At 36.5% G+C, this 13,520-nt stretch overlaps 1 protein-coding gene across 1 annotated transcript in view; it reads left to right on the top strand.

Annotated features, from left to right (window-relative positions):
- Positions 1 to 13,520, top strand: part of OSMR (oncostatin M receptor) — a 27,233-nt gene that overhangs the window by 4,632 nt on the left and 9,081 nt on the right. The window contains exons 4-14 of the mRNA XM_015816881.2: positions 456 to 719; positions 2,307 to 2,445; positions 2,867 to 3,015; positions 4,150 to 4,292; positions 5,064 to 5,232; positions 6,239 to 6,315; positions 7,365 to 7,587; positions 8,723 to 8,908; positions 9,848 to 9,949; positions 11,972 to 12,142; positions 12,891 to 13,058. Of these exons, the coding sequence (XP_015672367.2) occupies positions 456 to 719; positions 2,307 to 2,445; positions 2,867 to 3,015; positions 4,150 to 4,292; positions 5,064 to 5,232; positions 6,239 to 6,315; positions 7,365 to 7,587; positions 8,723 to 8,908; positions 9,848 to 9,949; positions 11,972 to 12,142; positions 12,891 to 13,058 (1,791 nt within the window). The remainder of the gene's footprint in view (positions 1 to 455; positions 720 to 2,306; positions 2,446 to 2,866; positions 3,016 to 4,149; positions 4,293 to 5,063; positions 5,233 to 6,238; positions 6,316 to 7,364; positions 7,588 to 8,722; positions 8,909 to 9,847; positions 9,950 to 11,971; positions 12,143 to 12,890; positions 13,059 to 13,520) is intronic.

Raw genomic sequence — 13,520 nt, 5'->3', positions numbered from 1 at the left:
TACTTGAAAAGGAACATGGGGCTGATTAGAATTCTTCTCTCATGGGGAACTCCTAGTTGTAAGTCTGCATACTTGCTACTGTCTCTGCAGTTCAGTTGGTCCCCATGCATGTTTCTACAATAACACATTTGTTCAAAGATAGCGCAAGATTTCTCTCCCCTGACTTGAGAAATACTGTAGCAGAGCATACTTATTTCTGCAGTTTGAATCTTATTTCTCCCATAAACTCTCTCAGTCCATCTAACTGTCAACTCAGTCTCCCAGTTGGTCATATGGGGAATAAATAATGGCAATTAATTCTATGGCAGCTTTTGGTGTCCTCCAGATGTTCTGGGACTTGCAGCTGCCAGAATTCCAAGTGAAGATTATGTCACTTTGCTCAAATGGAGGTTTTTGAACAATAAACTAATTAAATGAAGAAAATTAAATCTGTTTTTCTCTATTGCTTTGTGCAGGCCCGGATGCTCTTGATAGTGAAACAATTCACATCTTTCCTCAAAACAAAGTATTTGAGCGAGGTTCCAACATAACATGTTGTTGCATTGCAAAGAAAAATAAAATTGTAAATAGTATTTCATTTCACAAAGAAAATATGACGACAAAACAGCAACGAGTATTATTTACTAGAAAGCCTGCATCTTCATTCCCTCCTTGCTTTCAGCTCACTTGTGGTTTTTCCGACGTCAAGGATAATAATGCAACTTATCTCTACCTCACCAGTAAGCAGAAAATTTTCAATCTTATTGTTTGTCACTATGAGCATTCTGGGTGATTGCAAAGGGTCTGGACTTCCATTAAAAGTAATCCCAACCAACATGGCTAGTGATCGGAGATTATGAGAGTTATGATCTAGTAACATTAGGAGGATCCCACATTGCTCACCTCTGCTGGAGAGGATTGTTTTAGCCACTTTAAATTTTAATCTTAAAAGTTGTCTTTGTGATTATGCTAACTTTTCTGGAATACTGAAAGATTTCATGCCCTAAAGTGTGTGGACTTTAGATAATTCTAGAAAACCCAAAAATCTGGTTTTAGTTTGCTTGCCAAATGGGAGTGGATCATTAATTTCCTATGGCTGCTTTTGGAAGCAAATGTCAAAGACAGACTAGAAATAAAAATTAAAATAAGCAAGAAAATGTTTTTTTCTACTGCTCAATCTAATCCACTATTCTAAGATTTTCAGGTTTTCTCCCATCCATCTGTAATAAGGGCCAAACCTATTACATTTTGCAGAGGTCAGAAATGATTGACCAGATGCTACAACTACAAATGACTTTTCTTCTTGCTCTTTGCAAATCAATGATCATTCTCTCACTTTCCCAATGGGAAAAAGATCACAAAAGCCACAAAAGAAGGGAGCATATAACCAAAAGTTTTCTTATGCTGTGAACCCACTTGGATAATTGCAGATAATCTTGGACATATGTAGCATTGGCTAGGAGATGAGTATGTGACTTTCTTGAGTGGGTATAATATAATCAGAGTAGGGAGACTCAAGTTCTAGCCTGATCTCAGAAGCTCAGAGGGTCACTTTGTACTAGTCTCACAGACCCAGTGCTTTTTTTCTAAACAAAGAAGGTGCCGGAACTCACACACATCATACAACCCGCCTTGCCTACCCTACAAGGTTCCATCCAAAAAAGGTGCCGGAACTCCGTTCTGGGCGTTCTATGAGAAAAAAAGCCCTGCTCAGACCCACCACATTCCCAAGTGCTTGTTGGGAAATTGCCCACTAGGCTGGAAGGAGGGGTCAAGCGAGGGGCCCAGCTCAGAGTTGTTTCACAGCTGCAAGCAGCATAAGCCTGATAATCTTCCCCCAAGATCCATTATGTGGTTGTTTCCAGGGGAAGACTGATGAGATTCTTGTATCATAAGTAGTAGATAATATAGTTGCTGCTGTTAGCTATTTATAAGTGGCTCTGGTTGCTTGTGCCTGACGTTCTGGATAAAAACAAGATGACGAAGCACTATGTATGCTGTTCTGAATTCCTGGCAAAAAAGCAGAATATACATTTAATAAAAATGAATGAAATATTTGGGTGAGCCAATTTCCCTTTCTAAATAAAGCAGGGACAGGGAAACTACAGTTTTATTGGCCAATGGTCATTGGAAACATTCTTGAATAAAGGGGACGGGATATCCAAAGATGGAGAGGGATTCAGTATCTGTTCCCAAGGCTTGCATTTATCATTTTTCTGCTGGTGGTGGTGGGGGAATCAAGGTGATCAACTTGATTTGTTTGGAAAGTAATTGTATAGATGAAATATATAAGAAAATAACATATGAATCTGAACTTGTTTTAATAGACCAGCCTGATAAACCCCAAAATCTAAACTGTGAAACTGAAGACATGATTAATATTAGATGTACTTGGAATCCTGTTTATGTACCGACGGACTGTTTCTTTAGGGAAGCCTGTCCAATGGAGTTTTTTTTGTCTGATGTGTAAGTATTCTCAAATCAGTCTTACAAAGTCAATCCAAAGCATAATATGAAGGAACTTAGATTAGTTGTATCAGGATGTATGGGGTATCTTTGAAAGGAATATTTGGGGTTGTTGAAGACCTTGATGCCAGGAGACAAAATCTGTCTTGGATAAAAGAGATTGGTGACTAACAGAAAGTTAAAACAAATCAGCTATTTGCATATTTAACTTGAATAGAGGAAACCTTTGACATTTTGCTTAAGGTTATTGTATGCCTGTAGTAAAAACAGATATATTGACGTTTATAGTGGCTTAGAGATAAATCTTAGTTTAGGATAAAGCTTGAACTTGTAGGCAAACATCAATTTTTTTAATGTATTATTTTTGTCTGCAAATGAAATAAATATTGTCTTTTTTCCCTCCCATGCTATTTTTTGAAAGCTCTTCTACAAAAATATATTGCAGTACAAAATTCCAAAATAGCTGTTCATTCAAGATGGGTGACCAATTCCTATACAATGTAAGGTTAACCGCCAGAAATTGCCTTGGACAGAAACATGAGCAGCTTAGTTTTAATGTATTGCACATAGGTAAGGGTTGGTTTTGTTTACTAATTTTTATGTTTCATCCTAATGTCACAGTCTAACTGGATGAAAATGTCAAGTAAAATTTAGGTACAGATTAGCCTGTACTTGTGGGAGCACAAGATAATGTATTGATTGGTTCTTGCTAATAGAATTGTCTGTCCCACAAACAAAGGTCTGGAGAAGTTGAAATTGCAGGAATCTGCTGTTTCTTCTCCTGTTATGTTTCCTCACTGATAAATAAAAATTGATGATCTCTCTGATGTTGAGAAAAGCAGAACAATTGAAAACTTGGTAAAGAAACATGACATTTAATCCATTCTTGTCTAATTTGATGACCTACATGTTAAGTCTTTCAGTTGTGGGTGTAACACATCTGGAGAATACCACATTGAGTAGAAACCAGTGATTTTCGCAAAAGGGGGAGAGGGTCAAAAGAGACATAATGTCATGATGCCCCTTTTTTACACACATGTACAAAAAGGGTGGGGCTTGTGTTGTATTGTGTGCAGGGTCTTGCCTGTTATGACCTTTCTCCCTACAGATGCCATGGGTGATTTAAGCAATTTAGAATTTTTAGTTTGTTTAGCTGCTCCCATTGTTTTTCTCCTCCTGGTCTATTTTAAGCTGCTATTGATTCAGCTTTTAGGGTTCCTTTAGTTGCCTTTCATCACCCAGAAGGGTCAGGTTACAAAAATCAACAACATGGTATGTAGGTTGGATTCCTTTGAGCACCGTCCTGCCAGGGAAATTATGATTACCCTCCTCATTTCTGCAGGAGGAGAAAGAGACCTTTTTTTGTGCCCTTCTTTTTCTGTCTTTGGGAAGTGCAACGACTGTGTTGGGAAATAGGGCACCCTTCTCTGATGGGAATGAAAGAGAAGAGAAAGCAAGTCTGGAGCAAAAGAGAATAAGTCAAAGTGGAGGAAGTAGGAAAAAGACAAAACCTAATAGATGGTTGCCATAATTTTTTGTGCCTGAAGATCTTTTGGAGTTTCATGACAGAGAAGGGAAATCCAGGGATAATAAAGCAATTTTGGAGGGGTTTGTTTGTTTGTTTTGTTGTTTTTATGGTCCAAAGTATTGATTTACTTTCTTTTCAGAATCCTCATAGTCCTTCATTTTTCTCTTTTCAACCAGTTCGTCCTGTAATTTTCAGTAAACCATCTGTCGATTATCAAAATGCTACTTTTATTCAGTTATCTTGGGATATAAACCCAATAAATGCAAGTCTATCATTGTTATGCCAAATCAATGCTGCAAATGGTGATGGGAATAAGCAGGTGAGAAGCATCTATATCTAAATAAAAAATAGCAACTCACCCTACCCCATTATAAATCTTGCATGAGAAGCCAGAGGTGGGTGTTCACATGTGTCTTATTTAATTCAGAAACCCTTTTACTTTTCTGTGTGACAATTGCAAAACAGAACAGACTCTAACCTTGAGATACACTACAACCCAGTCTCAATCATGGAACATTTCATCCTATTGTAAATAGTAAATTCATTAGCCTTTATGAAGTCACCAAATAGTGGCTTATATCTAATTGTGTCCTTCTCTTAGTGACCCAGAAATTGCTAATGTTACCTTGTCTGCAGGGCCCCCAAATCTGAGAGGAACCCTTTGGACAAACATTGGGATTCAATGTGTAAATTAAACTTTTCAGAGTTTAAGTTGATTGGAAAGGTGGATAGGAATTAATATAATGAAAATGTCTTCAAATCATATTCAAATTTTGGTAACTTCATAGATATGTCTGTGTAGGTTCTTGGAAGTAATATAGATGTGGCCTGGAATTGCTGCTTTTCCAGATTTGTTGTTTAGATTTTTCAGTGTAGCCTACAGCTCTGGATTTCCAGATATATTGAAGTCCAAACCCAAAGCAGATCTAACCCTGCTTTTTTTTTGGGGGGGGGGGGGATCAGTCAAAATTGATTAGATGCTGCCATCTGCTGTCAGTGTAAAATATGTAGTTACATTTCAGAAAAAAAGTTACCTCAGAGAAAGACAATATTTGACCTCTTTAACAGGTTTACTCTTCATGTTTTGCAGTACAATATCACGGTGCAGTCCAATTCAGATTTCCCTCCCCGCTTCCAGCTAGGTGGACTGCAGCCTGCCACAAAGTATGCATTAAAAGTACGCTGTGCTGCAGATGTTGCTCCGTCCTGGAAATGGAGTAACTGGACGGAGAATATAATTTCTGAGACTCCTGAAGCTGGTGAGCATTCTGTTGTGGAGGAAAACTTTAAGGGAAATGGAGCCTAGAGTTTTGTCATCTTCCCTATCTGGTATCCTCCAATTACTTGGACTACAACTTCCATTATCTCCAGCTAGCACAGATAGAGAATGAAAGAGTGCAGGCCAATACAGACCACAATTGAGCCCAACATTTCTGTTGTTAAGTGAAACATTTGTTAAGTGCGTTTTGCCCCATTTTCCAACCTTTTCTGCCACAGTTATTAAGTGAATCATTGCAGTTGTTAAGTTAGTAATACAGCACTAAGTTAATCTGGCTCCTCCACCTAAAGTTCTGCTTTAGGCACAAAGCCAGCTGGGTGACCTTGGGCCAGTCACTCACTCTCAGCCCTAGGATAGAGGCAATGGCAAACCACTTCTTAAAATCCTTGCCAAGAAAACTGCATGGACTTTTAGAGCCAAGAATCAGACACAACTGAATGGAGGGAAAAATAAATCTCCAGAAAGGCTGTACATTTTGCCCTGCAGTTATTGCTATTCAGTTTTCAAAATGTTCTTTTAATATAAACATTTTTATGGTTAATCCTAATTTTTTGGGGGATGGTTCTCTTTAATTTATGGTTTGAGAATTTGAACTTTTTTCTCTCTTTGTGAATAGATAGCTGGTCCTACAATATAAATAAAAGTCACTTTTCTACTCACAAATGAGAGATTCTGTTCTTATCTGCACTTAGTTTGATATTTCCGGTATTAATACTGTATTGTGAATTTATATCCTCTTTTCTTATTTCAAGAATAGCCATCACCTCTTTTACAAAGATAATTAAAGTAAGAAAGAAATGGTTATCAGGATGAAAATTTTGTAAGCACTGTCAAAGAATGCAAGTATCCATCTTAAGGTGTCTGTCTGTGACTTGTGAAAGTGTAGAATATATTATATTAATATAATAGTGTATTTATATAATTATATTCTTTCTATTTGATCATTAAGCCTGCTTACATCATGTGTTGCGTGCTTTGATTTTCAGCTCCATCAGGATTGCTTGATGTCTGGAGATATATTAACCCAGACTTGGAGCAACATAATGTAACTGTATTCTGGAGGGTAAGTCTGGCCATTCATATAAAACTGATAGGACATATAGAAGCATGTGTGTATATATATATATATATATATAAATAGCCATCACACTATTTCTGTTTGAGGTGAGCAACACTGTGCTAAGTGCAGAAGGATAACAAGTATATTAAGAAACAAGCATTCAATAATTCAATAGACTAAAAATGGACAACAGATGGTCCATAAATATTGACTTTCTTCATTGATCTTGGATTTGGTCATTCATGCTTCCATATAATGCGTGCCTGGCTGAGGAATTGTGGGAATTGAAGTCTACAAGTCATAAAAGGGCCAAGTTTGAAGATCCTTGATATAATGATTTTTAGAAAGACAAAGAATGGTATCAGCCTTGGTTACAGGTAACATTCCCTAGTAATGATAAAGGCCTAGTGGTCATAGAAAAGTACATTCAGAAAGATGAAATTTTGAATGATAAAGAAAATATTCTACTTTTCACAGCAATAATATTCATAGAATAGAATTATATGGGATATTATACAACAAACTTTGCACACTATTGACTGATATTTCTTTGGTTGTGATATTTGTGGGTTTTTTTCTACAGTAAATTACTGTGTGATAATGCAAAATGGAAGTGCAGCATTTTCATTTTTAACACTTGATGCCTCACCATTAAGGACAACTGAGGGTGTTAAGTCTTTTCTATTAGAAGTGTCCATATCCTGTCATGAAAGTGTCCAACAGAATCATGTATAGTTTAGCCACTTGCTTGATGTACCACAGAGCTTACTCTGTTATCCACACACAATAAATACAGTAAATAAATCTGGGTGACTTTGGGGTGTATGAAAAAATAGCATGAAATTCTGTTCTCTTTGTGGACCCAAGTCTTGAAGATAAGGATATTTATTTTCTATAAGCCATTGTAGAAGAGATGTAGTGTCATCTTGTATGTTCTTTCTCACAGTGAGAAAACTGATAACATCTGTAACGAAAAACAATCTGAAACTATTCTAGAAAAGTGCATTGATGAGAAATGTTTTTTTAAGATAATTTTGCTTTCCTGCCCATAGGAATCCTCAGAATTTTGTGCTAATGGAAAGATCCAAAAATATCACCTATCCTTGGAAAACTTAGAGGAACCTTCTATGCAGCGTCACAATTACTCAATTTCTGCATCACAGAAATTCTCAATGATTCTTGGCAACCATTCTTACAAAATCCTTGTCTGGGCACAAAACGGTGTATCTGCATCTTCTCCCTCAATGATTATCATCCCAGCAACTAATAAAAATGGTGTGTTCATTTAGACATGTTATTCTAATGAATCTTCCTTTCCTGAACCAGAAAGCAATGTGAAACCACAACCCCAGATTTTTTTTTTATTTCCATGATTACATAGTAAGATTCTACTCCTATTGTATTGTATTGTTTGTTTGTTTATTTATTTATTTAATTTGTATCCTGCCTTTTATTATTTTTACAAATAAATCAAGCCAGAGAATATATCCAATATGCCTTCCTCCTCCTGTTTTCCTCACAACAACAATCCTGTGAGGTGAATTGGGCTGAGAGAGTGTGACTAGCCCAGGGTCACTTGCTGGCTTTCATGGCTAGACTTGAACACACCGCCTCCCACTTTCTAGAATGGTGCCATAACCACTAGACCAAACTGGCTGTCTTAATAAACTTTGGTTTGACTGAATGTTTGGGATTTCAGCCTTTATATGTCAGTTTATACTCTGCTGCTCCCTGGACATGACTTTTTTTTTTTTACGCATTGCAATGTAAAATGTTTAGCAATTTACTCACTGGTTATATTATGCATTTAAAACATTTATACACATAAGTTTTCTTTTAAAATTCTGCATTGTTCATTTCATTTTCCACAAACCCAGAGAAGTTCCAGGGTCTGTGCTACAAAGATGACAATGTAATTTTAATTATCTTTTCTTAAAAATAAATCCCATTTAATTTCATGGGATATACTTTCACATGAATGGAGATGGGCTTTTCACTCAGATTCCACTGAATGAAAAAGCACTGAGAATTACAGTGTGGTTTGTTTGATTGAATTCTTTAAAACAAACAGGGAATGGTGAAATGTAAGTCTTTTCTCTGCTGGCAGAAAACAAAACAACTAATTCTACTGTTTTATTTAGTGCATGTATATCTAGGGCTTAGATTTAATTACAGTTCAAATATGCCAGGCAAACATTTTTTTTCTGAAAGTCCCCATAACATTGCCTGGAATTCATAGTGAATGAGAATGCATGTTCACCAGAGGTTGACAAAAATTGTTGGAGGATCAACAGAACATTTGCATTTTTGTATAGGTCTCTCCAGAAAGCTGTGTGAAAGAAGGATAAATATTATGAATGGCAGTTAAAGATTTTGGTGCTGATGCCTAAAAATTGTTGCATTTTTTAAGGTACAGTGCATTATAGTAAGGAGACCACAGATAACAATACAGAACATGGAATTTATATTTCTTGGAAACCTCAAAGCAAGTTCAGTCAATATGTTGTTGATTGGTGCAACCACCCCACAGGTCATGCGTGTGATTTTCAATGGAAGAAGTATGAGCAAAACAAATCCAGTGATCTCATTACATCTGGTAAGAAAAAATTAAGTTTGTTAGTGAATATTTCCAGAGATCATTGTTGTCTGGTTGTTAAAGCTACTGTAACAACAATTCTTCTTTCAGTCAAGATTGAGTGATTTTATGAACAAATCTATAGCTTCCTTGCCAGCAATATAGAAATGATTCGCCCTTGTTTTCTTCTGGAATATTTTTACAACTTCTTAGTTACTGTGAAGTTTTCCTACCTGAGAATTAGCAAGGACTGGCCCATTTCATAAAACCAATGTAATATTTGCAAGGATACATTTATCAATCAATCAAATCTTTATTACGGTCATAGACCAGCATAAGAAGGTGCAGTACAAAATTTTTAAATAACTAAAAAATAAAAATGCACAGAGTTAAAAACTTAACCATGAAATGTGCAAGGATATTGCTACTTCCTCCATTCTGACACACAAGTCCATGAATTAGTTTCTCAAATGAGAAGAAGGGGAGAAGGTGCCCTTTCAAAACTGGATGACGGGAAAGTGGCCCAGTCTACCATGTTCATTTCCTCAGGAAGGGTTGTTGTCAAAAAGATCCTTAGTGGAAAATAAGACTATTCTGTCAGGGCTACATTGTGGGCATAAAGGTTCTTCTACACAAGAATTTAAACGGAGACCCCACAAGATCAATAGAAGTACTGTGTTTTCCTTTTTCAATGTGAATTCACTCCCTATCACTCTCCAGCTTTTGTAATTAACCACACCTGGCACCCATTTTGTGCTAGTTTTTCATTTCATAACAACTATATTTGAGGTAAAGCCCATGACACTTGAAAAGAAAAAATAAATCAGAAGCTCTTGATATTTTAATCAATAAAATCAATATTTTTCAGGTTTCCCTAACATTATCACTAGCTTCCACTTGTAATCATACATGTTATATTCCTAACTCTTTTGTTGGTATATTTCTTGAAATATATTTTAGATGCCTTCAGCCATGGAGTAAAATATACTTTTAATGTGTATGGAATACAAGATGATACAAGTTATTTATTGGAAAAGAAGGTTAAATATCTCAAAGAAGAGGGTAAGTTATGCTGAACTTGTATATCTTAAATTAGACTATGGCTGCAATTTGTTATGCCCATGTATAGCACACAGCCTTTGTGCCAGTGCAGAATTCGCTTTGCACCTCAGTTTTGTTGTACTGTGGTCTGTGTTCAGCAGTGATTTTATTGTGTAACTTGCCTCGTTGCAAAAATGGAACACTGAATAGCTATGGAGAATGTGTTTGCCCTGTGGAAACTCTTGTTTGCTTCCCAGTTCCCGAGCTTCAGCTAACACAAGATTCTGTTCACAGATCCTTAAAAGAGAAATATGGTTGAACAGTTGCTCAGGTCCTTGTTTTCAGTTCCAGCCCAGATTATTTTTGCATAAGGAAAAACAGATGTGCACCATTCTTAAAAATACATTTCAGGGTTGATCTTAATTGCCTGTTGTGTTTATAGTGGTTCTATCTGCCCAGTAGTCCAGATGGTTGTCCTAAGATGAACGTGGATAAAAACCTTGTTGTTCCCTTTCTTCTTACAAGTGGATTAGTTGAATGTAAAATGCCAGGATGCTGCTTGGATTTTTTTTAAAGGAGTTGCATCATGGATATTGGTGGGATGTTAACTATGCCTTTTCTTATATTAGCCAAAACTGTGTTAATTCTCATTGTGTGGAGTTTGATTGATCCGGGACTATCTATCTCTACTCCCACTTCAGACAACTTCCTGTTCTTGATGCCTGTCTATAGACATTGTTTGTTACTTGGTATTTTCTCTTTTTAACTTTACCTGTAGCTTGCACAAATGGATTAATTTTGTCATGCCATTGTACCATCTTCAGAGCTGTCCATGAGAAGATCTCCAGTACAGGAGATTGGGCACTTTTGTCCCATTACAAATGCTCAGATTTGTTTTACAAACACATGTAGATATAGAAAGGGGGGAAAGCGTTTGTAGTTCATTTTGCTTTGTTATTATATGGAAGCTGTGATGGGGCAAGATTTTGGCGTGTAATCTGAGGTGGGGTAGATTTTTGTTGCTGCAAAATCTGCAGGAGCTTGAGACAGAATACTGTTTGAACAGGGATTTATGCATTCTGCTTTTGGTTGGGTGGCAGGAACACCAATTAATTTAGGACACACTTAGCAACTTTAAGATGTGTGGACTTCAACTTCCAGAATTCCCCAAGCAACAGGTGCTGGCTGGGGAATTCTAGGAGTTGAAGTCCACATATCTTAAAGTTGCCAACTTTGAAAAACCCTAATTTGGGATATTTCCAGCCTGTTTCCTTATTGCTGGATGGGCAGACATAAAAATGCCCCATGACTCCAAAACTTTTTAAAGGGATGAAGAAATTTATAATAGGTTTAAATACCTCTTAGAAGGAAGACATTGAAGCTTCCCAGCCATTGATATACAGTACATTTGATACAAAGGTGGGAATTCATATTGGAATCCTTTCCTGCCTATATTGGCATGACTTCCTTCATTCATGGTGTTTGTAAACTAACAAATCTCTCCGGCATAATGTTTTCATTTACATGATCGTTAGTCATGTAACAAACTTTAATTATTAAATGTATTAATTAAAGCTGCACAATACATAGATATAATTTTTTAGGTTTGAGTAAGCTGTACATTTCTTCCTGCATTTTTTCCATGATGGTCCAGGTCTCATAATGGTCCAGATATCCACAACCACAAAATGTTAATCTCAGCACAGCACTGCACACTTGGGGGGGCAGATACAGAGGAGCAAGAAAGATTAAAAACTAGGAGAAATCCTAAGACCTAATATTAACAATCCATGTATGTGAAAGGCAAGATGATAGCAGGAAGTAATTACTGAATAGTTGTGTAGCTAATCAGCAAAGTTTGGTCAGCAGACCTTAATCAGCAAGGTTAGCTTAGTTCTATTTTTATTTTCAAAGTCTGTGATGGTCAATTCTCAGAATGGAATCTTGCACTGAACAAAAATGGAAATTTAATCAAAATGTAAAGACTAAGGATTAAAACTATAGCAAACACATAGTAAATGTTGTCAATTTTCTGTTTTCCAGAACCACTACAATATATCTTATGTAATATAGTTAATACCACTGCGAATTCATTAACAGTAACTTGGGAACCACAAAAATTCAACTCTTGTTTTATTAGAGGTTATGTACTTTACATGAAAATGGATAATCAGAATTGTATGGTACAAGGTTCTGAACAATTTAGAAATGCAAGTAAGTGATCCTCTTTTCTCCAGAATAATGTATCTTTAAGTGAGATGTGAGCTTATTTAGGAATTGGTACACAATCCTCCTAAGCACAAAAGAAGTTGAAACATAGTCTATAACTCATGTTTTTTTTCATAAATAAATGAAGGTAATCCAAGAAGAAAAACAAAGTTGAAAATTCCTAATAGGAACTCAAGGTCTAAATCAGTGTTTTTCAACCTCAGCAACTTTAAGTTGTGTGGACCTCTGGCTAGGGCATTCTGGGAGTTGAAATCCATACCTCTTAAAGTTGTAAATGTTGAAAAATACTACTCTAGAGAGTTGCAATGGAGCAAACACTTTGTAGAGAAACCAGAAGTATATTTTGATTTTGAAATGGGTCCCATATACTCTGCACTTTGTTTTCTCTTAATGTTTCTGTCTTATGAAGGTTGGTGTGTTTTCCTCTTCAAGCGAATTAGCTGATTGATACAGACATTTTTTGTTTTCAACATTTCAACATTTCTTTTTAAAATTAAAATTTGAGGCTTTAGTCATCAAATAATGAATGTTATGAACCTACATAAAAGAGAACAACATTGAAAAATCCTTGATGATGCTTGATTATGAGTGATTGTGAAGCAGCAGTGAAGGTGATGCTAGGATGACATAAGAGTCTTTTGGCTTACAATAAGATCAATATTTGCAGAGATGCTTGAAGGAGGGGAACAAGTGAGACCGTTTTTTGTGGCCTAAACTTTCTTCTTGATTTCAGATAATCTAATGATATGCAGTTACAAAATTGAAAAACCAAACCAAACTGAATTCACCGTGAGACATTTGAAACCCAGAACAAAGTACTTGTTTGCTGTTCAGGCTTATGCTGTCAAACCTCATTATATTGACAATGGCACCTTTAAGACAGTGTTTACACCAGATGATGGTAGGTTTTGCTCATTTGTATCTATTTACTATAGGTACAGGAATAGCCAACACTCCAGAAGACAGGCTTAAGATACAGAAGGATCTGGACAGACTTGAACACTGGGCACTATCTAACAAAATGGTGAAAAAAGCCAAGGTTCTACATTTAGGCAAGAAAAACCAAATGCACAAGTACAGCATAGGTGGCACCTTGCTCAATAGTAGTAACTGTGAGAGGGACCTCGGAGTCCTAGTGGACAATCACCTAAATATGAGCCAGCTGTGTGCTGCAGCTGCCAAAAAGGCCAACACAGTGCTGGGCTGCATTAACAGAGGGATAGAATCAAGATCACGTGAAGTGTTAATACCACTTTACAATGCCTTGGTAAGGCCACACTTGGAATACTGCATCCAGTTTTGGTCACCGCGATGTAAAAAAGATGTTGAGACTTTAGAAAGAGTACAGAGAAGAGCAACAAAG

Source organism: Protobothrops mucrosquamatus, unplaced genomic scaffold, assembly GCF_001527695.2.
Source record: "Protobothrops mucrosquamatus isolate PMUCROS unplaced genomic scaffold, P.Mucros_1.0 scaffold_122, whole genome shotgun sequence".
Lineage (NCBI taxonomy): Eukaryota > Metazoa > Chordata > Lepidosauria > Squamata > Viperidae > Protobothrops > Protobothrops mucrosquamatus.
This window is presented reverse-complemented; position numbering and strand designations above follow the sequence as displayed.